We start from the raw sequence: 23,251 nt of genomic DNA, 5'->3' as shown, positions 1-23,251 counted from the left end.
TGAATAAAGTTTGGACCTATGGAATAATTTTCCTTTGATAACCATAGAGAAAGTTAAGCTGGAGTTACACGAGGAATCAATTATCACTAAAATACGACATATACAAAAAACTGCAGCTGGCAAAAAAAGTATTTTGCCTTATAGTCGTCATCTGGTTGACCATGAAATGTTCCCAAGTGGAACAGCACCGAGAAAATTTGCTTTGTTCAGTGTTGAATTTTTCTCTTAACATTAACATTCTTTGTGTAATTCAAGGGCTATGATATACTAAAACCCTTATCTCACATGATGATCATTCAGACGAATGTAATCAGTAATCATATAGATTATGTGGATAACCTCAAGAAACATAAGTGATGACACACACCAGAAGATGAAGGGACGACGACGACGTGTCGGACCGTCCTGGACCATTAATCAAGACGACGACGTGTCGGACCGTCCTGGACCATTAATCAAGACGACGACGTGTCGGACCGTCCTGGACCATTAATCAAGACGACGACGTCTCTTCATCTTCTGGTGTGGGGTCTGGTCATCGTATCATCAGCCACGTTATTGTGACTCATCGTCGACATCAGAGTGAATGAGGTAACTGCATAGCTCCAGTTATTTAATACTTAAGGGTGCCTTCTTTTGATAATTACTTACTTAATACTTAAGGGTAAAATGAGTGAACATTCAATAATGTGAGATCATGACTCAGGTCCTGTAAACAGAGAATACACTTGGAGTGTTTAGAATATAAGAATCGAGGACTGGGAGAACATTACAGGAAGATCTTGACATTACAAAGAAAAAAACATTACAGGAAGACCTTGACATCACAAGAAAGGAAACATTACAGGAAGACCTTGACATCACAAGGAAGAAAAGATTACAGGAAGAGTTCCTGGACGAACTCCAGGAATGCATAGATAAATAGCTGTTAAGAGATCAGTCTTAACAATTTTCAGTTACTGAAGATAGGTAAGGAAGGAGGTGACCAGAACAATTCTATACTATAACTGGACATCAGCTACAGGAATCAGAGACAGAAATATTTGGTGGGCATAATTTTAACCTAACACCTGTGACACACACACAAACAGGGTAACATTGGCAAGACATATGAAGCTGGTAAATAATTGAATGACATTTTAAAACATAAATACAGGCTCGCTTTTTAAAGATAAAGTATGTAACGTATGTAAGACCAATATTAGAGTATGCAACGCCGGTCTGAAATCGAGAACGTATGGAAGACTCTACTCAGAACGAAATGTCCATGTAGCACAGGCTATAGTGAGCCCGTACTTGTGAGTTCGGTTATTCACAATAACCTTGTTATTATACAAAGGTTGCTCTTATGATACAAGGGGTTGCTGCTCAGCCTTATAGTAGGGAGTGAACGGTGCTGGAAAAGTTAAGTAGCTGGCAGATTCACGAAACAATTAGGCAAGTAGAGAACTTACGATCATGTACATCTTTCCTCAATCTGTGACGGCTTTGGTTACATTTATTAAACAAGCATGAAAACGTGCCAATCAACTGTTAATATTATAAAACAGCCTCCTGGTGCTTCGGAGCTCATTAACTGTTTAATAACTGTAAACAAAGTCGCCAAAGATTGAGAAAAGATGTACAGGTTCGTAAGAGCTTGCGTAACTGCTTCGTGAATCTGACCCCTGGCAGGAGAGGGGGGGGAGGTCAAGCCCTACCCCAGAGTTTGTTGGTTACTCTGAAAAGTAATAATATATTCAATAGTTCAAATAGAATTAAATACCGTTAGAGTGACAATAGACAGGAACATGACATCAGCAGAGACATGGTCCTGGGTTCGATCCCAGGCGCCGGCGAGAAACAATGGGCAGAGTTTCTTTCACCCTATGCCCCTGTTACCTAGCAGTAAAATAGGTACCTGGGTGTTAGTCAGTTGTCACGGGCTGCTTCCTGGGGGTGGAGGCCTGGTCGAGGACCGGGCCGCGGGGACACTAAAAAGCCCCGAAATTATCTCAAGATAACCTCAAGAAGATGGTATACAGAATGTATAAAAAGAGGTACTGAACAAAAAATCAATTTTTTTCTTCATAGAATATATATATTTATCTTCGAAAAGTAACATATTAGTTTCCATAAGTATATTTACGAAACATATACAAGATTATTTGGAAGCTATATAAAATATACATATATCAGTAGAAAATCCAGGAGTAGGATTTTTTTTGTGAGGAAATATCCTCATATCTCATTTTAAGGAAAGATAGCACACTAAAAGTTGTAAATTAAGTTATCTTTCAGCATATCAGCAGAGAGCAGTACATAGCTGACGCTATCGTTTAAACATATAACAAGGACTGACAGACACATGGGTCAGGTGGTGAGTGGGTTCAGAACATGTCCTTAACCGGGACTCATTACTCGAAAGATGAATGCAAAAGACCTGAAAAGACAAGGAAATGTTTTTAACTGAAGGTAGAGAGAGAGAGAGAGAGAGAGAGAGAGAAATGAAGACATCCAGTATGAGAGAGAGAGAGAGAGAGAGAGAAATGAAGAGATCCAGTATGAGAGAGTTAAGCTCCAATATCTGACAGACTTCCTGGAACAGCAATACACAGAGAGAGAGAGAGAGAGAGAGAGAGAGAGAGAGAGAGAGAGAGAGAGAGAGAGAGAGAAAGAGAGAGAGAGAGAGAGAGAGAGAGAGAGAGAGAGAGAGAAGGAAGGAAGGAATTATCAAGGAAAAGCGCCAAGCCATTACGACTATATAGCACTGGGAAGGGGTCAGGATAAGTATTTGGGATGGGACGGGGGGAAAGGAATGGTGCCCCAACCACATGGACGGTCAGGGATTGAACGCCGATCTGCATGAAGCGAGACTGTCGCTCTACCGTCCAGCCCAAGTGGTTGGGTAGAGAGAGAGAGAGAGAGAGAGAGCAGGGGCGATTGACTGACTGATGAAGATCAAGCCACCCAAGAGGTGACACGGGCATGAATATAACCCTTAAGAGCATGGGGCTGGTTTTTGTGGCAATTTATATATGACGTTCGCAGATGATTGCCTTCGGGTGGTGGCATCCCACATCGTGCCACCTAATACCGTCCTGGTAGAAGTTGTTGAGGACCGCCAGGCAGTTCTCTTGGCCGTCCTCACGGTTGTCGGGTTGAGGGATGCCGAATCTGTAATACATATACACAGTCACTTCTGCTCTTCTACACTCCCTGCAGTGTAACATCTGTATTCCTAACTCAGGAGACCTTCCCGAGGGATATTCCAATATAAACATTGCTTTGTAGCACAGGCAAAGTAAAAAAAGAATGTGATATATTGCCTCGTGTGTAGCTATATTTGAGTCTGTCATTATGTAGCTTGTTGTAATAAGCCATATTAGGTTACGAGTGTGTGTGTGTGTGTGTGTGTGTGTGTGTGTGTGTGTGTGTGTGTGTGTGTGTGTGTGTGTGTGTGTGTGTGTGTGTGTGTGTGTGTTTACGTGTACGTGTACGATTACGTGGATTGACTTTGTCGGGGACAAGAAGACAGGCTTAAGGTTATCTATGATGCTAGGTAAACAGGTACATCAGGTGTAAGAAAAAGTGTCTGAAAATCTCGTCCTGCCTGAGAATTGGCTGCCCTGCACACACACACACACACACACACACACACACACACACACTCTCTCTCACACACCCTGTCCATGGAGGACAGAAGAAAATGTATATATTCTGGTTAGCATTGTAAATGTGTGGCCACGTCTGTGGTAGAAAATAATAAATAAGAAAAAAAAACTCTGGGCAGTATCACATCTACATTTGAAACTATGTACTATATGGAGTACAAAGTACTTCACCACATCACATCCTATAGTGCATTCCATTTGTTAACTACTCTGACACTGAACAAATTCTTTCTAATGTCTCTGTGGCTCACTTTGGTACTGTGTCCCCCCGAGCGAGTTCCACACGTGTCTGTACTCACCTAGTTGTACTCACCTAGTTGTGTTTGCGGGGGTTGAGCTCTGGCTCTTTGGTCCCGCCTCTCAACCGTCAATCAACAGGTGTACAGATTCATGAGCCTATCGGGCTCTGTCATATCTACACTTGAAACTGTGTATGGAGTCAGCCTCCACCACATCACTTCCTAATGCATTCCATTTGTCAACCACTCTGACACTAAAAAAGTTCTTTCTAATATCTCTGTGGCTCATTTGGGCACTCAGTTTCCACCTGTGTCCCCTTGTGCGTGTTCCCCTTGTGTTAAATAGACTGTCTTTATCTACCCTATCAATCCCCTTCAGAATCTTGAATGTGGTGATCATGTCCCCCCTAACTCTTCTGTCTTCCAGCGAAGTGAAGTTTAATTCCCGTAGTCTCTCCTCGTAGCTCATACCTCTCAGCTCGGTATGTGTGTGTGTGTTTGTGTATATTCAACTTACCCTCCGGTGTGTGACCAGCCAACAACATTAAAAGGTTCTCCATTGATCCACCTGAAGCCGGGGCCATTTCTCACCCCGCCGGTCCAGATGTATTCCAGTCGGTCTGTTCACACAAAAAAGTGACACATTTATTTACAAAAAAATATAAGATGAAAATATTAATGTAAAAAAAAAAGTGGAATTAATTTGGGTACAATGAAGTCATTTATGTGTAAATTCGTTTAATTATTAATGTAAATTGTAAATGTAATTAATTAATTAATTAATTAATGTAAAAAAGTGGGAATTAAATTGGGTACAATGAAGTCATTTATGTGTAAATTCGTTTAATTATTAATGTAAATTGTAAATGTAAATGTAAATGTAAATTATGTGTAGATTTGCATTGTCTCAACACAATGCATCGTTCTCTGATCATCATCAATCTCAATGCATTTCGACGCATGACAACTTCAGTATCTATATAAATAAAAATGGAAATGTTCGTTTGTTCAAAATCGCTAATCTCCGAAAGTTCTTCACCGATTGCTTTGAAATTTTGATATAACATTCCATTCGAATACGCGCGTGTTTTTATATTCCTACTATATAGATGCCACACCTGAGACAGGTAAAAACATTTTTTTTTAAACAGCGCCATCTTTTGCACGTAAGAGCAACACACACTATAATAAATATGCTACGATTCCATTTCAATGTTTCCGATTGCATTGATAAGTGGAATTTTCATTGATTTTGATTTATTTTCCGTTTGTTTTAATTATTTTGTGTGACATTGCGTTGGAATTGAGCTGTGTTGTTTACCAATCAGTTCATTTCATGGGTATAAGTATAGATGCCACACCTGTGACAGGTAAAACCATGCTTTTTTTGAAAAACAACATATCTGTTGCACATAAGAGCAACACACATTATACTAAATATGTTATGATTCCATTTCAATGTTTCCGACTGAATTGATAAATTGAATTTTCATAGATTTCAATTTTCATTTTCATTTAATTATTTAGTGTGACATTGCCTTGGAATTGAGCTGTGTTTACCATACCGTTCATTTTGTGAGAATAGTTTATTTTTAAATTTTTTATTTTTTTTTTAACTGTTCTTATTTTTCAGTAATGGGAACATCAGATTATTTGATGTTCCCAATTTTCTGATGGGAACATCAGATTATTTGGGAATGCATCGGACGAGGGAGTGGGGAATGGTGGGGAGGACGAGGGGACAAGGGAGGAGGACAAGGTGACAAGGGAAGGGGGGATGGTGGGGCGGAAGAGGGGACGAGGGAGTGGGGAATGGTGGGTAGGACGAGGGGACTGGGGGGGGGGGAGGACTGGGAGACGGGGAAAGGTTGCTGTGCCTCTGCAACACACATTGGCTGCTGAGCCACAGCAACGCGTGGCCGGGTACAGCTAGTATTATTATATAAATAGCTCATGCACACATGTCGTTTGTGCTTAACCCTTAAACTGCTGAAATAGACCACTCCTAAAAATAGTTTAATTACCCCCTATAAATTGCTCAGTTTAACGGGAGTGTGTCTATGTGTGTCTAAGATTAATACTACTTCAGCGATGAGATTGGGGCCTTATACAAATAAAGGAAATGTAACTAACTTGAGCCAACAATGCTGTTGATGTACTGGAGCTCGTCATGGGAGCTGATGCCCACAGGCTGCCACCCGCCGCCCAGACTTGTACACAAGCCGTGAGCCTGTCCGCCGGTGTACTTCCTGCCATTGTCGTGTCTCCAGGAGAAGTAGTACTGACTTCTGCCGCGGACGTCATCAGGCTATAATATCAACATGAATCTTAACATCACCTGTATATACTATCTGCGGATAATAATTAACACATAGAATAATGTATATATTGTTATATATAAATTGCTTAAATGTTACTGCTTTAGATGCCTCACGAGCTTCCTGGACTGAATCTCCAACCTGATAAAACTGAGGATGGCGACACAAAATTTAACTATTGATTTGGATCATTAAATGATGTAGGTTTTTGATGTTTGTTAACATTAGCAACAAGTTGATGTAAACAACGGTTAACTCACCTGAACACCACCAAAGCCTTGACCACCGAAGCCTTGACCACCGAAGCCTTGACCACGGAAGCCTTGACCGCGGAAGCCTTGACCACCAAAGCCCCGAGACCCTTGGAACCTATTGAAGCTCGAGAACTGAGGTTGACGCCCGAAGAATTGACAAGCCGCCAGCCCGACCAGGGCGAAAAGCAACACAACCTTCATCTGGGAAGGAGAATACATGTGTGATGATACATAAAAAATACATAAAAAATACATAAAAACTAGATCTTGAATATAGTTCAAGTTCAAGTTCAAGTATGTTTATTGAGACAAGAAAAAAATACATCTCAAAGGGATAGAGTAGCTTAGGCTATTTCTACCCCCCTCTACTTCAAGTCCCTCAAGGGGCGCACAAATTCAGTGAGTACAGATACACAAATCACAATACAACATTTAACATTGCATATTAATATAGTAAGTGTTACAATCATTGGGGCAAAATTCTTGTAGTTCCTAAGTATTCTGTCTATCATATCATTATCACACATCCAAACAATTTGAAGTGGTACACTACTTATTTCCTTATTTCTATGGTTATCCATAATTTGACACTTTAATACATAATGGTCTTCCAAGTTCAAGTAGGTTTATTGAGACAAGTTAAAAAAAAAAAAAAAAAAAAAAAAAAAAAAAAAAAAATCAAAGATTAGCTTAGGCTATTTCTACCCCTTCCCATACTTCAAGTCCCTCAAGGGGCGCACAAATTCAGTGAGTACAAATACAAGAATCCCATGTAACATATCAGGTTAATATAGTACTATCTAAGAGTATAATAGTGTACATCCACCGCACTAGATTTTAACCCATTAACGCTCCAAGATAATATTCTCACTCTACTTTCATCCATGATTTAATAAAACTACCTTTGCCCTGTCTGTCACATTCCATGAGATACGAGATTTTCTCAGACAGACTCTCCCAACACTGTAACATTTCTGCTTTCTCCTCATTTGCACAACAGCTACTAGCATCAAAGGTGATCTTATTCATATCTAATTTCTTTCTTATTTCTCTATACCGTTTTACTTTAACCTTTGTTTCGACATTTGTCACTACAGAAGGTTGAACGCTAACACTACTAGAAAGTTCATTTTCCTGACTATCCTCTATCATCAATACGTCATGTTCTTCCTTACTTTCTTCAACGCACATTTCACGTCCTGTTTCACTTTCCACTTCACGTCCTATTTCACTTTCCATTTCACGTCCTGTTTGACTTTCCATTTCACGTCCTGTTTCACTTTCCATTTCACGTCCTGTTTCACTTTCCATTTCACGTCCTGTTTGGCTTTTCATTTCACGTCCTGTTTGGCTTTCCATTTCACGTCCTGTTTGGCTTTCCATTTCACGTCCTGTTTGGCTTTCCATTTCACGTCCTGTTTCACTTTCCATTTCACGTCCTGTTTCACTTTCCATTTCACGTCCTGTTTCACTTTCCACTTCACGTCCTGTTTCACCACCATCTTCACCCCGTCTACCCCCCATAGTTAATTTTTCTAATGCCTCAATCCTCTTTTCTAGTTTTTTTAGATATTCCAATATTTGAGTACCAACCTCAGAGTTCACTATATTGACCTGAACCTTGTTTCCACAAGGTTTAATTTTTTCAGCTGCATTTCCTACTTTCCCTAGGCTCGCCTTAATTGTCTCTGTTCCTTTCTCCCACACATTGTTCATAGGCGCTGTCATTGGCTTCCAACTGTTTCCTCCACGTTCCTGCTGCACAATCTTTCCTTCCTTCGAGGATACATCTATCCTGCTTGTAGCACCCGTCCTCGAGTCTCTCAGATGAGGCTTCATGCGACATAGATAGGAACCAGCATTGTGGCTTCCTCGACAATTGCAACAAGATGGGACGATTTTTTCACCGTTTTTAATCTTGACTCTACACTCTCGAGAGTCGTGTTTCTTACCACAGTACCGACACCTGGAGTCAAACTGGCATTTCCAAGCCATATGTCCCCAACGAGAACACTTCATGCATAATATGGGCTCCTCAATGTATTTTACAACTTTCCTGTAGCCTAGTCCTTGCACAAAAATTCTTTCTGGAGCCTCACCCTTTACCAAGGCAACAACCTGGCTTTGTTTTTCACCACGAACACTGTTCCTCTTTGCCCAAACAACACTATCATTGTTGAGCAATAGATAATCAGGATCCAAATAAGTTGGATACTTAAACACTATGACCTTGGTGTACATCATACCTTTTTCCGGAGTAACCATCACAATATTCTCAAACCCATCCTTCGTTAGGTGTTCCACGGCCTCCTCTGTCCCAACTGTTATATAGGGCCGGTGAAGACCCTCCTTGAATAGTGGTTCATATTCAAAAAACTCCTTAGCCAAACGAACCGTCCACTCCAGCTTTTGATGGAAATTCAGTTGACATGCTGTAGGGAACAACAGCCTCTTCCTTCCATTAGTCTGCATCTCCCGCGTCCTGCTGAGCATGTCTTCATTTTTTGGTCTCTTTGTTATTTCCTCCTCACTGTCTTCGTCTCGCTGTCTTTGAATATTTCTCCGTTTATATCTGTTTACTACTGCTTGATACGGCCTAGTATCATCCTGTCTGCCATCCCCACTGTCACACTCTCCAGGCCCAGTACAGGATCTTCCATCACCTAGGCAGACCGCCTCAGCCATTTCCTCGATACACAAAGGCACTGTATCACTGCAACAGTCGAGAACAAATTCACAACATCTAGCTGCAGCAGCCACGTGCAAACACGAAGATGCGGAGCAACACGTCCTCCTCGCATCATGCAGCAGACCGCACTGTCTTGAATATACTTTACTGTGAGGTAAATGCTATATCCTTTCAACAATATCCGGATAATTTTTAAGCAATCTAAGGAGGCACTAAAGGTTTCTTAACACATGACAATGACCATATGATTGTAAATTATGTTTTTCATCCACCGAAGTGGATGAAAAAAAATTGCACTGGGGCTACGGTTGCACCTGTGAATAAAAAAAATATTTAATAGCCTACAATCTATGGAATATCTCAAATTCACTTAATACATTTAGAAATTGCAGAAACTCCAAGTGTGTGTACTTTCTGAGCCTTGTGTCTGTTATCATTGAGTTTTTTATTATCTGAGAGTATTATTTTGCTATTTATTATTTACTGACGGTCATTATTTATGACTGATTTAACTGAGAGTATTAATCACAAGTACTAGGCTCACCCGCTTGAAGGTCAACCGGTGAAAGTAGTGTTTTGCACAATTACAAGGACGAGAGGAGCTACCAAACCACACTCACTCGACCTGACCTTGTATCCTGAGAGATACACAGTTTGATAACAGGTTCTCTCAGCTGTCTCGGTTGTATAATACTTGTATGATAGATTTGTTTACTTGAAAGAGTTGAGTAAGTCCCAGCTGCTTCTGGGTACGTATGAGTGACAGGATGAACAAGCTTTCCCATTGGAGGACGTTGTACATGCTGCTGTGTTGGGTTGTTTACTCACAGGATGAGTCCCGCTGAACAATACTGTCCCTGTGGTGGTTTGTTTAGTGAGTGAGCGAGACTGTAGACCTCACCACTCACTAACCTCACTCACTCACGCTGCACTCATTATTGCTAGCACTTAGACGACTTGTAAACAATAACTTAGACGACTTGTTAACAATAACTTAGATGACTTGTTAACAATAACTTAGATGACTTGTAAACGACAAGTTAGACAACTTGTAACTAATAAATTGAACTACTTGAAAACAACAACTTTAACAGACATGTAAACAGACGATTTGTAAATAATAAGTTAGACGATTTGTAAAAAAAAATAAGACTACTTATAATCAGTAACTTAGACAACTTGTAAACAATAATGTAAGCACCTTATTAACAATAAGTAAAATAACGTGCAATTAAGTTTGACAACTTGTAAACAAAATAGTTGACATGTAAACGATAATTTAGACAATTCTAATCAAAATCCCAGCATAGACGATGCCCAATAAAAACCAATTATCAACAACATATATTGCTAACTTGAAGTTTGAACCATAATTTATCTTAATACCTAACTTAACTTTTTGTACCTTACAGTTATCTTGCCGAGAAGTTTAACTTGATAATTAAGTTAAATGAATGTTTACTTTAAATTAAAATTTACTTTAAAAATAGGAACACGTTAATAGAGTAATGGTTATTATCCTGATGTTAATGGTTCTTATCGTGATGCTAATGGTCGTTATCGAGGTGTGAAGGGTCGTTACCGTCCTTACCTCACTCCCATCGTATATGTATGTATTGCGCGGTTTAAGGGTTAAGGGTTATCTCGGTGACGTTAGTGGTTGCTATCGTGACGCGTAGGGTCGTCACGGTTACGTTAAGGGGTCGTTACCGTGAACGTTATAAGGGCTATATTCCCGCGTGTTAAGCTTACACGCCCGGAGCTCCTTCGCAGTTGCCTATACGACCCCCAAAAACCCCATCCTCCAAAGCCTATTGCTTCACAATATTAAACCCTGGCTTTGGAAGAGTCATTCTGCGGTCCGCGCGCATCATCACTTGTCTGTATGAGTGTGTGTGTGGCCTGGACGACCAGTGACGCAGGTGACGCAAGTCTTGCATCACAGTCCGGACTCTGACACCACCACCACGCATGCTCTGGGTCACTGCCCACTAGACTCTAATGGCAAATGTCGACGCATCACTTCCCCCGGCAACTGCATTGTAGTGTTCCGACGTCCGTTGCCACTCAAGCAGGAATACGGACACACCAGAGGTGTTCGTTCCACGTATAGGGTGTATGATCACTGTGTGTATACTTTCAGTTTGAATTATGATCAAGTCTGAAGTAGATATGGCTAATATTTATGTTTATTAAGGCCGACACTAAGCCAAGTTGGCTGCCATATTTGTTCTGTTATTTATCAGCGAGGAGAAAAACGTTGTTGTGTTAGTATATAGGTTTAGGTCAAGTAGAGAAAGGGAAGAAGGCTGGTGGCCGAGTGTCGTGAGGTAGACCTAACACGGTGTGACCCCCAGGTTTGGACCCTAGCCCCGTGTGGCCCCCAGGTGTGGATCCTAACACCGTGTGGCCCCCAGGTGTGGACCCTAACACCGTGTGGCCCCCAGGTGTGGACCCTAACACCGTGTGGCCACCAGGTGTGGACCCCTAGCACCGTGTGGCCACCAGGTGTGGACCCTAACACCCGTGGTGTGTGACACTAGGTGTGGCTCCCAACACTGTCCAGAGAGAGAGAGAGACAGCAAGGGACCTTAGCTGGCCAAGGTCGTACGCTCCGACCCACCACCAAAAAACTTACGTCGCCCCATATCTGCTTGGCTACTCGTCTCGACGACTCGAGTTGGCAAAAAATTAACCATTCCTTCCAAGTGGTTGGGCACCATTCCTTCCCCCCCGCCCCTCCCATGCCTGTCCCATATCCCAAATCCTTATCCTGACCCCTTTCCCAGTACTTAATATAGTCGTAATAACCTGGCGCTTTCCACTGATAGTTCCTTCCCACGTTTCCAAATACAATGATCTTAAAGTAACATGGAGGATGATAGGTGGAGGATTGGTAACATGGAGGATGATAGATGGAGGATTGGTAACAGGAAAGGATGAGGGAGGGAGGAATGATAGCATTATGAAGGGTTATGGGACGGGGAGTGACACTGTCACACCCCCAGACAGTGACATAACTATAATTATTTATTTTTGTAACAGTTCCTACGATCCCAATTGCGCACATTAACGACCAATTATAACTTTATATCACAGGACAGCAGAGAGAAGGAAGGAATTATATCAAATGTCTCGTCTATTCCCTGTCCAACCACTTGGGCTGGACGGTAGAGCGACGGTCTCGCTTCATGCAGGTCGGCGTTCAATCCCCGTCCGTCCCTAAGTGGTTGGGCACTATTCCTTCACTCCCGTTCCATCACAAATCCTTATCCTGATCCCTTCCCAGTGCTAAATAGTATCTCCCTAAGTCTCAGTCTTATATAGGCTTGGGGGGGGTTATCCTAATTCCCTCTCTAGTCTATTCCCTCGTTAATTTTGTCTCGTGGAGAATGAGGTTATCAAGGCTTGTTCATCGCGTGCTTGTGATCCTATCGTGGAGAGGGGGGGGGGGGACGGACCTGCTGCATGGGTAACAGCTTTTCCTCCATATCTAACTACCCAGTCTTTGCGCCCTGGAGAGATTGACAACCAGAGCGCAACTCCATAGTCTCAAAGAGACTGAAGGATGCCTACTAGTGTGATCCTATAGACTGTTTGTGTGGTGTTTAGCATATGTTAGTGTGCTTGGCTCCAGGGTGATGCGTTGGCGTGCGTAATTGAAATTGAAATAAGTTTATTGAGAATAATTACACACAAAGGGATGAGGTGGCTCAAGCTATTCTCACCCCATTGGCGTGCGAATAGTGCGTGATGTATGTTGAATTCCAGCCCAACCTGTTTAGGCAGTATTTACAGAAACGATGAGGACCGATGTACTTATATTGACGTAAAAAAGGGTTATCTTGAGGTTATCTTGAGTTGATTTCGGGGCTTTAGTGTCCCCCCGGTCCTCGACCAGGCCTCCACCCCACAGGAAGCAGCCCGTGACAGCTGACTAACTCCCAGGTACCTATTTACTGCTAGGTAACAGTAAATAGGCAATTAGAAAGTAGAAATCGGTACTATTGAATTTGGACAAACTGGAAAAGTGTGTGAACTATTGCTGCAATTTTTGTTTTAAGCTAACCTATCCTTGCTAGGCCTAATACACGCTCTCTGAGGCCTAATATAGTACATATATATACTATACTAGGCCTAGGAATGTTGAAGTTCGGCTCTTAGCTTTACCTTTTAGGAATATAAAGTGAATAGTTCAAAATTCTACTTTCTAGCTGGCCATTACGTCTATATATGTACGATGAGGCACATAGTTACAATAGTACAATAGTTACTAATAGTCACATAGTTACAATAAGTACTATCTAAAGAGGAGGATGGGTTGTTGAAAATTACCATACACCACTGTTGGATATCTTAGGCTGTCACTCCTTCAATTCAATTAATAATTCATTGTGTCGGGGGACAGGCAGCCAGTGTGTATATATATATATGTGCTAGGCTTATATCGTAGTCCCCCTCCTCCCCCCATCGTCGAATTATTGACCCTTCCCATAATGTAACCTCTCAACAAGCTCGTTAACTATTAGATACCTATTTACTGCAAAGGTGAACAGGTGCATGACGTGATAGGAAAAGTCACCCCTCCCCCCCCTCCTCCAATCACTTCTGTACCACCCGGGATTCGAACCCGAAATTCCCGATTGTGAGTCAAGAACGAAGCCGATTGTCCTTCCGCTGGACCCTAAATGGGGCTGTAAATATGTTGATTTGTAACTTTGAATGGGATATATATATATATATATATATATATATATATATATATATATATATATATATATATATATATATATATATATATATATATGCCCGTCTGTGACATTCATCAATGTTTCCCATTGTTGTGTTTTTCAAGAGATCCATAACCTTTAAGCACCTTTTTGCATTATTATTTTTGTATCAACCCATGTATATCTTGTAACCATCAAATGCATAATAAAGCACAAAAAATAAAAAAGGAAGGGGGTGGTAGGAGAAAAGCACACAGAAACTGTATTGGAGGGGATCTAAACATTCCCTCTGCGTTATGCGTGGTTTCCTCCGAGGCTATGGGTCCCCCTTCTTCCAGCTAGAGGTGGTACTCCCTTCCACATATATAAATATATATATATATATATATATATATATATATATATATATATATATATATATATATATATATATTTGCTTTGCCAAATGAAAATCTATTCTACTTCTCATAATATACCTGACAAAAAGCGATGTTTTCACAGCAAAATTAAGATGTTCTGATCTTATGTCAAAGCCATAGGTAGATAGGTCCCTACACCTTCCATCCCACTCATACTTCACCCTCATCCTTTTTCCTGAATTTCCATCCTTATCCCTTATCCTCTTCCACCCCCATCCTTACCAAATCCTTTGGTCCTGAAAGCTCGAAAAATCTCTATCTTAAGTCGTATATGACAACCCATCAGTCATTATGACTGCACATGTAACAATCGGATGCAAATAGGATTGTTGACTTACGTTGCAAATGATTGTATTGCTAACCAATTACCAGGCAACACAAGAAAGGTAAAACTAAAACAACATCTCTAACCTTCCTAGGTGTAGCCAATGTTATCCTAGGCCTAACATAGTGCATATATGTACTATGTTATAGAATAGTACATACATAGTGCATATATGTACTATGTTATAGACCTCGGATAACGTTGGCAACGCCTATTAGGTTTGTGCTTTTGTTTTGGGTCCTCGTTTCTTATGTATCTTTTAGTTTTTACTTTTTTCAGATAGTCACAATGTGTACTGTTATCTACGTGCAACAGTGGATGTGTGTTTACATGTGCCTCTCAACTTGTGTATTTATTGTCTTTCCGGGGAATGAGTTGCACACACACATTGCCTCTCAATACAGCAACGAGCTCTTTGACTCCTCACTACATCAACAAGTTGCAGGCGATGAGTCGCAATAACGTGGCTAAAGTATGTTGACCAGACCACACACTAGAGGGTGAAGGGACGACGACGTTCCATTCCATTCGACGACCGTTCTCAAGTCGACTCGAGAATGGTCCAGGACGGACCGAAACGTCGTCGTCGTCCCGTCACCTTCTAGTGTGTGGTCTGATCATCAGCAAGTTGTCTCTCGCAACAGAGACTCCAGTTGCCCCTCACTTCAGCAACAGACACAATAGTTTCCTCTTACAACGTGAAGAGCCACTAGATATCTCTCATTACAAGATGAGACACTAAGATATTCGCAGCACTTGGGATTCTTCACTGTGACAAACTTGGGAATTTTTGGTGAGATGCAGAGAGCTCTCAGTGAGAGATTGTCGAGGGAATATTGAAACTGGAAGAAACTGAGGGACTCCTTGTGAGAGAGAGTGCGAGGAGGGAGCCGTTGCTGCTGCCCAAGAGGTCTTACACCTACCTTGGCAGGAGTGGAAGTGGTTGGCAGGTCCCCGGAGCCGCCTTATAAACCTGTTCAAGTTGCAATAGGTCAAGGGCGTCTCGGGAAACCGCGCTTTCCTTCTTAACATAATAATTTTCCCACTAACCAGATCATTCTTTTCAAGGATCAGCAATCAAAATATTTTCTCACCCAATCGGTGACATTTTGAGTATTCTGATAGTTATAGTTCGCCCAAACAATGGGAAAAAAAGCGAGAGACAATGCCATCTTAAGATGCCTGTCTTGTGGGCCATGGCAACCTGGAAAATGATTATGTACCCCCTGCTGGAAGACAATATTTATCTTTCAAGATGCACAGTTTCCGTTTCTCGACTTAACGCTTGTGTCACGCAGAGTGAGGTAAGGATAATATAACAGTTGTGGCATTATTGACGGTTGTTATAACTTGTTGTAATAGTGGGGAGGAGGCTTCCTGAGACATGTCTAAGGTGTTTACTTCCGTTTTCTGACCTTGGTGTTGGTCACGATTGTGCCCAATTCGTGAAGTCACTGAGGCATGGTGGTCACTATGTTCTGGTGGTCACTATGTTCTGGTGGTCACTATGTTCTGGTGATCACTATGTTCTCGTGGTTACTATTTCATAGTGCTCATTATATCCTTGGCATAATAATAATAATAATATATACAAAATATTCACATGTATGTGTGAATATTGCATCTGAAATAGATATATTATTATCATAAAATCAGCAAAAACAATCACGTGGATTTTATTTTGAAAATACACTTCCTGATATGTATTATTGTTTTGTTTTCAGTTCAGGCCAAAACTAAGTTTGCACAATGATTTTCCCTAAATATGCCCATTTCCCTTCCGAAATTGCCAGTTTTTCTACGGCCAATGAAAAGCAGCCTAGTCTAGTCTGCCAGCCAGAGGTTTAAAACTTGCGCGGGAACATCCCTGCCCCTCAAAACAAAAAAAGTTTACTCATTTGTGACTTATTCACTTAAAACACATGGGGCCACCTCGTGGTTCAGGATGCTGAGTCAGTGTAAACAAATATGTGTATAACTATCGCATGGTTGGTTGTCTAACTCTCACTTTAATCAAGGGCGTGACTGACACATTCAGCCACTATGTGTGTGTGTGTGTGGGTTGGTTGGTTGGTTCCACTCCCGCTAACATCTCGGCAAGTATAACGAAATAAGACTCTCACGTCTGAGCGTGAAAATAAACGTATATATATATATATATATCAGCTTGACGTCAGCCGGGGATACATTTATGTACCGAAAGCTGTAGCCTACTGCTCAGTACATGTACACTGAGATTTTGATTATTGCCGCGGGATGTGCTAAGTTTATTGTGCACCCTATATGGATCTCTATATGCCCCCTGTGCATATAGGGTGCACAATAAACTTGTAATAACGCAATAAACTCTATACGGCAACACCTGGAGGTGTGCCTAGTGGAAATGCAACCGTTCTTAAATTTTTTTATCTCTTATGTGTTTCCCTTATGCTATTGTCGATTCAAATTGAGTTATAGCAAATTGATCCATTAGATCTGGCGAGGAACTTGCTCTTTCAATGCTAAAGTTTCTGTTAATTTTAGTAATATTTAAATGCTGTTGTGTGTTTGGGGGTAAGGAAGAAATGTGTGAGACATTAGACCATTGACCAAAGAGCATATCATCATATTTTATTAAAGTATGATGAAGCTGAATTTGGGCTGAAGGCTTGGTAATATTTTTAGATTTTGTTCCACATTTCGATAAGGTTGTAGTCCTACGGATACCTCGTAGGAATTGTTACCAATGTGTGTTCTTAATTTGACCCTTAAGTTCGTAAAAAGCTTCGTTGGCGTTAAGAAATTATAGTAAATTGTCATATGCAGGCGAGGAGTCACAATAACGTGGCTGAAGTATGTTGAACAGACCACACACTAGAAGGTGAAGGGACGACGACGTTTCGGTCCGTTATGGACCATTCTGAAGTTGATTGTGAATGGTCCAGGATGGACCGAAACATCGTCGTCCCTTCACCTTCTAGTGTGTGGTCTGGCCATCAAATTGTCATATGTTTTGTTTGTAACTGTCAGCAAGCTGGGACATGGCTATATTGGGTGAGTGGATGATAGGATGACTGAGATCCTATACTATTGCTATAGGATCTCTTACAATATAAGAGCTTGCTATTCAATAATATGATCCTATGTACATGAGGAAAAAACGATTTTTCGTCTAATTTAACCCAAGTATTATAATAATCGGTAAGGACATTAATAAGATCACTGTAAAAGTGAACCTCAGATACGGGTGTGTACCCAATGTACCACTTGTTGATGGTAGCCTTAAAGTGCCTTCTAAAGGTCAGTGAGCTAGAGTAGTGGCGGTTTACACCTCTCACTGATCACAGGTCTTAAACCCACCACCAAAAAAGTTTTCGTGCTGAGCTAAGATCAAAAAAGTTTTGAATAGCCTCTGACTTAACTGACATGTTTAGACTGAATAATCTGTCCAATTACGATTCTCCAACACTTGGGGTTAATAAGGATTTTTCTAAAAACTTAAAAAAACTATTTAACAGGATCTTGTGTCTCAATGATCTAAAAAAAGACAATGTGTCTCAACATTCACTCAAGATACAAGTCATACCACAAAGAACTCAAACTCTAACACTTAATTACTTATTATTGCAATTCAATTATCAAAAGAAGGCGCCAAGCAGGGGAGACTTGTGTAAATTCAAGCAACAAACAAACTTTAGCAGCAGGATACGAACTTTAGCAGCATGGTTCAGCCTCAAGGTGTCAATTCCCGTCAAAAACATGTCAAGCTTCCTCGCTGTGTTGCAACACCGTCGGTCAAACGTTGCAGACCAAAACACACACAATGGAAAGGAATTATTGCCATTTGGATCCAAATATTAGGAAATTATAATGGCATGATTTAAGAACCAGATGTAGGCCGCTATCAAGAGAAAACTTCGGTAGCTCAGTCCTGGACCATTCTCTAGTCGATTGTCACAATCGACTTGAGAATGGTCCAGGACGGACCGAAACGTCGTCGTCCCTTCACCTTCTAGTGTGTGGTCTGGTCAACGTACTTTAGCCACGTTATTGTGACTCATCGCCTGCATTCGGTAGCTCACTATCGCTAGGTACTCAATCTTCAAGTCAAGTTGGGGAGTTCTTTGATGTGGTTTCGCCAGTTCATACCTGTCACTGGGGTATCATCCACCACCCAACACAGTTCAGTAATCCTCCTTAGGCTTTAGTTTTGTTTCATGTTGGCATGATTATATTTTGTTAATTAGATGAGGCCTACCACTCCTCAGTAAGCTTGAAGATGTTCTTGCAACGTGTCAGTCAATATGACGACGTTCTTAGAACCTGTCAGTCAATATGACGACGTTCTTACAACCTATCAGTCAATATGAGAACGTTCGTACGACCTGTCAGTCAATATGACGAAGTTCTTACAACCTGTCAGTCAATATGACGAAGTTCTTACAACCTGTCAGTCAATATGACGACGTTCTTACAACCTGTCAGTCAACATGACGACGTTCTTACAACCTGTCAGACAACATGACGACGTCAGTCGATTTTCTAGCAACCGATGGCACCTTAAGAGCGTCGTTAGTCATTTGTTTTTTGGTCGCAGTGTTATTACAGCTTTTCCCTTGTGTGTGGTCAGGGAGGGAGTTCAGGGGTCACATGAGATAATTTGGCCAATGAGTCTGCTTCTTCGTCAAAAGCCATATTATTGTCGTTTTGGCTCTGTAGACGATTAAAACGGGTGAGGATGATGATGATCTGGTTTGCCATAACAGTCATTGTATGCTGTACGGTCGTTGAGAGAGGGGGGGGGGGTTAGCAAAACGTCCAGCATCAGTAAATATAAGCACAAGCACCATTGTTCAATCACTATGAAGGATCGTTAACTACCTCGGAAATAGTTTTCGCTCTCTTCATTCCGAACAAAAAACGTAATTATCGAGCGTTAGTCAGCAAGGAGTGACGCTGCAGTCATCCGTCAGTCAACATAAAGACGTTCTATCATCCGTCAGTCAACATAAAGACCCTTCTATCACCCGTCAATCAACATAAGACGTTTCTATCACCCGTCAATCAACATAAGACGTTTCTATCACCCGTCAATCAACATAAGACGTTCTATCACCCGTCAATCAACATACGACGTTTCTATCACCCGTCAGTCAACATGAAAGACAATTCTGTCATCCACATGCTAACCTACAAAAGTAACTATCGTTCTTCATCCATATTTGAACGTAACTACAATTGTCGTTTATTATAACGACAGAAGAACGACGACTGAAGGACATATAAGGATGTTATGTTGTTGTTGTTTCAGATTAAGCTACTCAGAACGAAGTTGACCATGTAGCACGGTCTATTGCGAGCCCGTAAGGATGTTACCGTCACCCCCCTACTATTTATAAGGGTACTAGAGCCGCCTGACTTTCTGTATTAGGACCAACTGCAATACTTTACAAATAGGGTTGTGTACTGATGGAACAGTTATCAGGTAACATAGTAGCCTCGTTTCGTTCCTTGCCCAACCACTTGCACTGGACGGTAGAGCGACGGTCTCGCTTCATGCAGGTCGGTGTTCAATCCCCGACCGTCCCAATTGGTTGGTCACTATTCCTTACCCTCCCCTGTCCCATCCCAGATCTTTATCCTGTAATCCCTTTCAAGTGCTAAATAGTCGTAATGGCTTGGTGCTTTCTCTTGATTTCTCTTGGTCGGTCGTGGCTAATTTCTGGCCCCCGTTATCGGGGCTTAATTACTGTCTGTAAGGTTAAACTGTTCCGTTTAGCTGTAGCTTCTAGTGATTATTTATTGTAATCACAGACGCCTTTAAGTAAGAACTGGAAACGGTGTGTTGTTCTTTGGTCCATTGACTGGTCTGTTGACTGATGTAGGATTAAGCTTGGGTCCATTGACTGGTCGGCTGACTGATGTAGTATTGGGTCCATTGACTGATCTGCTGACTGATGTAGTATTGGGTCCATTGACTGATCTGCTGACTGATGTAGTATTGGGTCCATGACTGATCTGCTGACTGATGTAGTATTGGGTCCATTGACTGATCTGCTGACTGATGTAGTATTGGGTCCATTGACTGATCTGCTGACTGATGTAGTATTGGGTCCATGACTGATCTGCTGACTGATGTAGTATTGGGTCCATTGACTGATCTGCTGACTGATGTAGTATTGGGTCCATTGACTGATCTGCTGACTGATGTAGTATTGGGTCCATTGACTGATCTGCTGACTGATGTAGTATTGGGTCCATGACTGATCTGCTGACTGATGTAGTATTGGGTCCATTGACTGATCTGCTGACTGATGTAGTATTGGGTCCATGACTGATCTGCTGACTGATGTAGTATTGGGTCCATTGACTGATCTGCTGACTGATGTAGTATTGGGTCCATTGACTGATCTGCTGACTGATGTAGTATTGGGTCCATTGACTGGTCGGCTGACTGAGCGTTTCTCGTGAATTATTCCATGTGATGTTACATTCCTATTATATAACATTTTACTAGCCATATAAAGACAAATATATGTAAGGAGATCTATATGGATCTCCTTAACTGAAAATAGTCGAAATATATGTGACTATGGTGAAAATGGTTTAGTAAATTCTCGTATACACAAAATAAACGTCTTAGAAATTAAACACTTTGTTAGATATTTCTGTCTGTCGTCTGCTCCTTCTGTCTGTCGTCTGCTCCTTCTATCTGTCGTCGGCTCCTTCTATCTGTCGTCTGCGTTTTCTATCTGTCGTCTGCGCCTTCTATCTGTCGTCTGCGTTTTCTATCTGTCGTCTCTTGTCACCTCGAGGTATGACGTCGAGAGTTGGAAATAATCCGCTTCGGAAACTCCCTGAAATATTCACAGTTTATATGTCAAAGGTTCCCGAAATTAAGGCTCAGTACGTTAGGTATGCGTCAGGCTGCGTCGCAGTATGCGTCAGGTATACTGTGACGCAGCAGAAGTTTAGGAAAACTGACGATTGAGTGAGTTGTGTGTGACTAAGTGGTAATGTTCACTGATCGTTATCAAAATGGAAATTTAAAATCACTTCATCTTGCCGAATGTTCAGCTTGAGTCATTGGTCCGTTGTCCCATATAAACGGTACTGGAAGTTCACCACTCGTGTTTAACATTATAAACAGCTTCAGGTAACATTTCTTTCAGAAGCAACCGGGTTAAGGGGCATGAACTTTAGGTTGCTAGATCAGGTATGGCAACCGGTTGGTCCACTTGTCACAAGTGGTTGAGGGCGGCTTGAGGTTGTTGGTTCACGTGTATAACAGTTGGTTGAACAGCAACCCGTCCTCTTGAAAATAACGTCACTTTTGACTCGTATGCGCGCAATGGCCAAATTTGAACGTAATTTGAAATGAAATCGACTCACAAAAGTGATGTACTGTTCCGTTTTCTGTTTGAGTCGTCCGGCTTACTCGGTAAGGTTAGAAGAGGAAGCTTTCAATTAACGTTTTTCATAACGTTTTGAAACTTATGAGAATTTCCTGCCCACTTAACTTATCAGAGGACCCTTAACTTACTGTTGTTGAAAAAAAAGTCCAAAATTTATTTTCATTTTCAAATTACGTCCACTTTCGGCCATACGGGCAAACGGCCAAAAGCGACGTTATTTTTAAGAGAACAGGTTGGGCTCGCTGGAACAGGTGGGGCGGAGGCTTAGGTCGTTGGGTCATGTGTAACAGCGAGAGGAGCTGTACTTGAGGTCATTAGGTCAGGTGTGGCAACAGAAAAGGCGGAGCGGGAGGTCGCCAAGTCAAATAAAGTTATCCAGTTCTCATAAATCAAAGATTTCTCTCTTTTAGCACTAGCGCTGGTGCCGTAGCATATTTTGGAACTTTGTTGACCAGACCACACACTAGAAGGTGAAGGGACGACGACGTTTCGGTCCGTCCTGGACCATTCTCAAGTCGATTCTCACAATCGACTTAAGAATGGTCCAGGACGGACCGAAACGTCGTCGTCCCTTCAATAGGAGATGAAGTACTTAATGAAATGGACAGAGAGAAAGATCTAATTGTTGATATCACACCAAACCTGTCTCCTGAAGCCCACATAAAAAGAATAACGTCTGCGGCATATGCGAGGCTGGCTAACATCAGAACAGCGTTCAGAAACCCATGTATGGAATCATTCAGAATCAGTGTGGTCTGGTCAACATACTTCAGCCACGTTATTGTGACTCATCGCCTGCATTTGGAACTTTCCATTTGTGTTTTACCAAATGTGTTCGCGAAATTAAGTTGGCGTATATGTGACTGTGTTACATGTTCTAGGATTGGTCTAATGCATGATATATTTATAGAACTTAGTATATATATTGAAGATTTTTGAGTGCCTGATTGAATTTCAGGGATGTAGGGATGAATTTCAGTAGTAGGGATAAAGCGCTAAACAGGATATTTTTTTTTTTAAATATCCCGTTTAGACTGTTGGGTTTTCTTAACAATTTTGCTAGTCCGGTTTAAACTGTCGGGGGTCCAGGTAAACTGGACCAGTCCTGCGTGGGGCGTCGGTTTTCCAGTTAATTTTTTCAGAGTTAAAAGAACTAAATTTTTCAAATACCATTTTCGGATAAAGTGTTCTAAAAGTTTGTTACGATTTCTTATGGGGAAAATTCGAGGC

General features: G+C 41.4%; 1 protein-coding gene across 1 annotated transcript; it reads right to left on the bottom strand.

Annotated features, from left to right (window-relative positions):
• Positions 1-2,105: 2,105 nt before the first annotated feature.
• LOC138353079 (ATP-dependent RNA helicase A-like) lies at positions 2,106-6,695 on the bottom strand. The gene is made up of 4 exons (XM_069305730.1): positions 6,471-6,695; positions 6,026-6,200; positions 4,410-4,512; positions 2,106-3,156 (listed from the first exon to the last, which is right to left on the bottom strand). The coding sequence occupies exons 1-4, from the start codon at positions 6,681-6,683 to the stop codon at positions 3,012-3,014; spliced, it is 636 nt and encodes a 211-aa protein (XP_069161831.1). The 5' UTR covers positions 6,684-6,695; the 3' UTR covers positions 2,106-3,011.
• Positions 6,696-23,251: the final 16,556 nt, after the last annotated feature.

This window comes from Procambarus clarkii, chromosome 56 (assembly GCF_040958095.1).
Source record: "Procambarus clarkii isolate CNS0578487 chromosome 56, FALCON_Pclarkii_2.0, whole genome shotgun sequence".
Taxonomy (NCBI): domain Eukaryota; kingdom Metazoa; phylum Arthropoda; class Malacostraca; order Decapoda; family Cambaridae; genus Procambarus; species Procambarus clarkii.
This window is presented reverse-complemented; position numbering and strand designations above follow the sequence as displayed.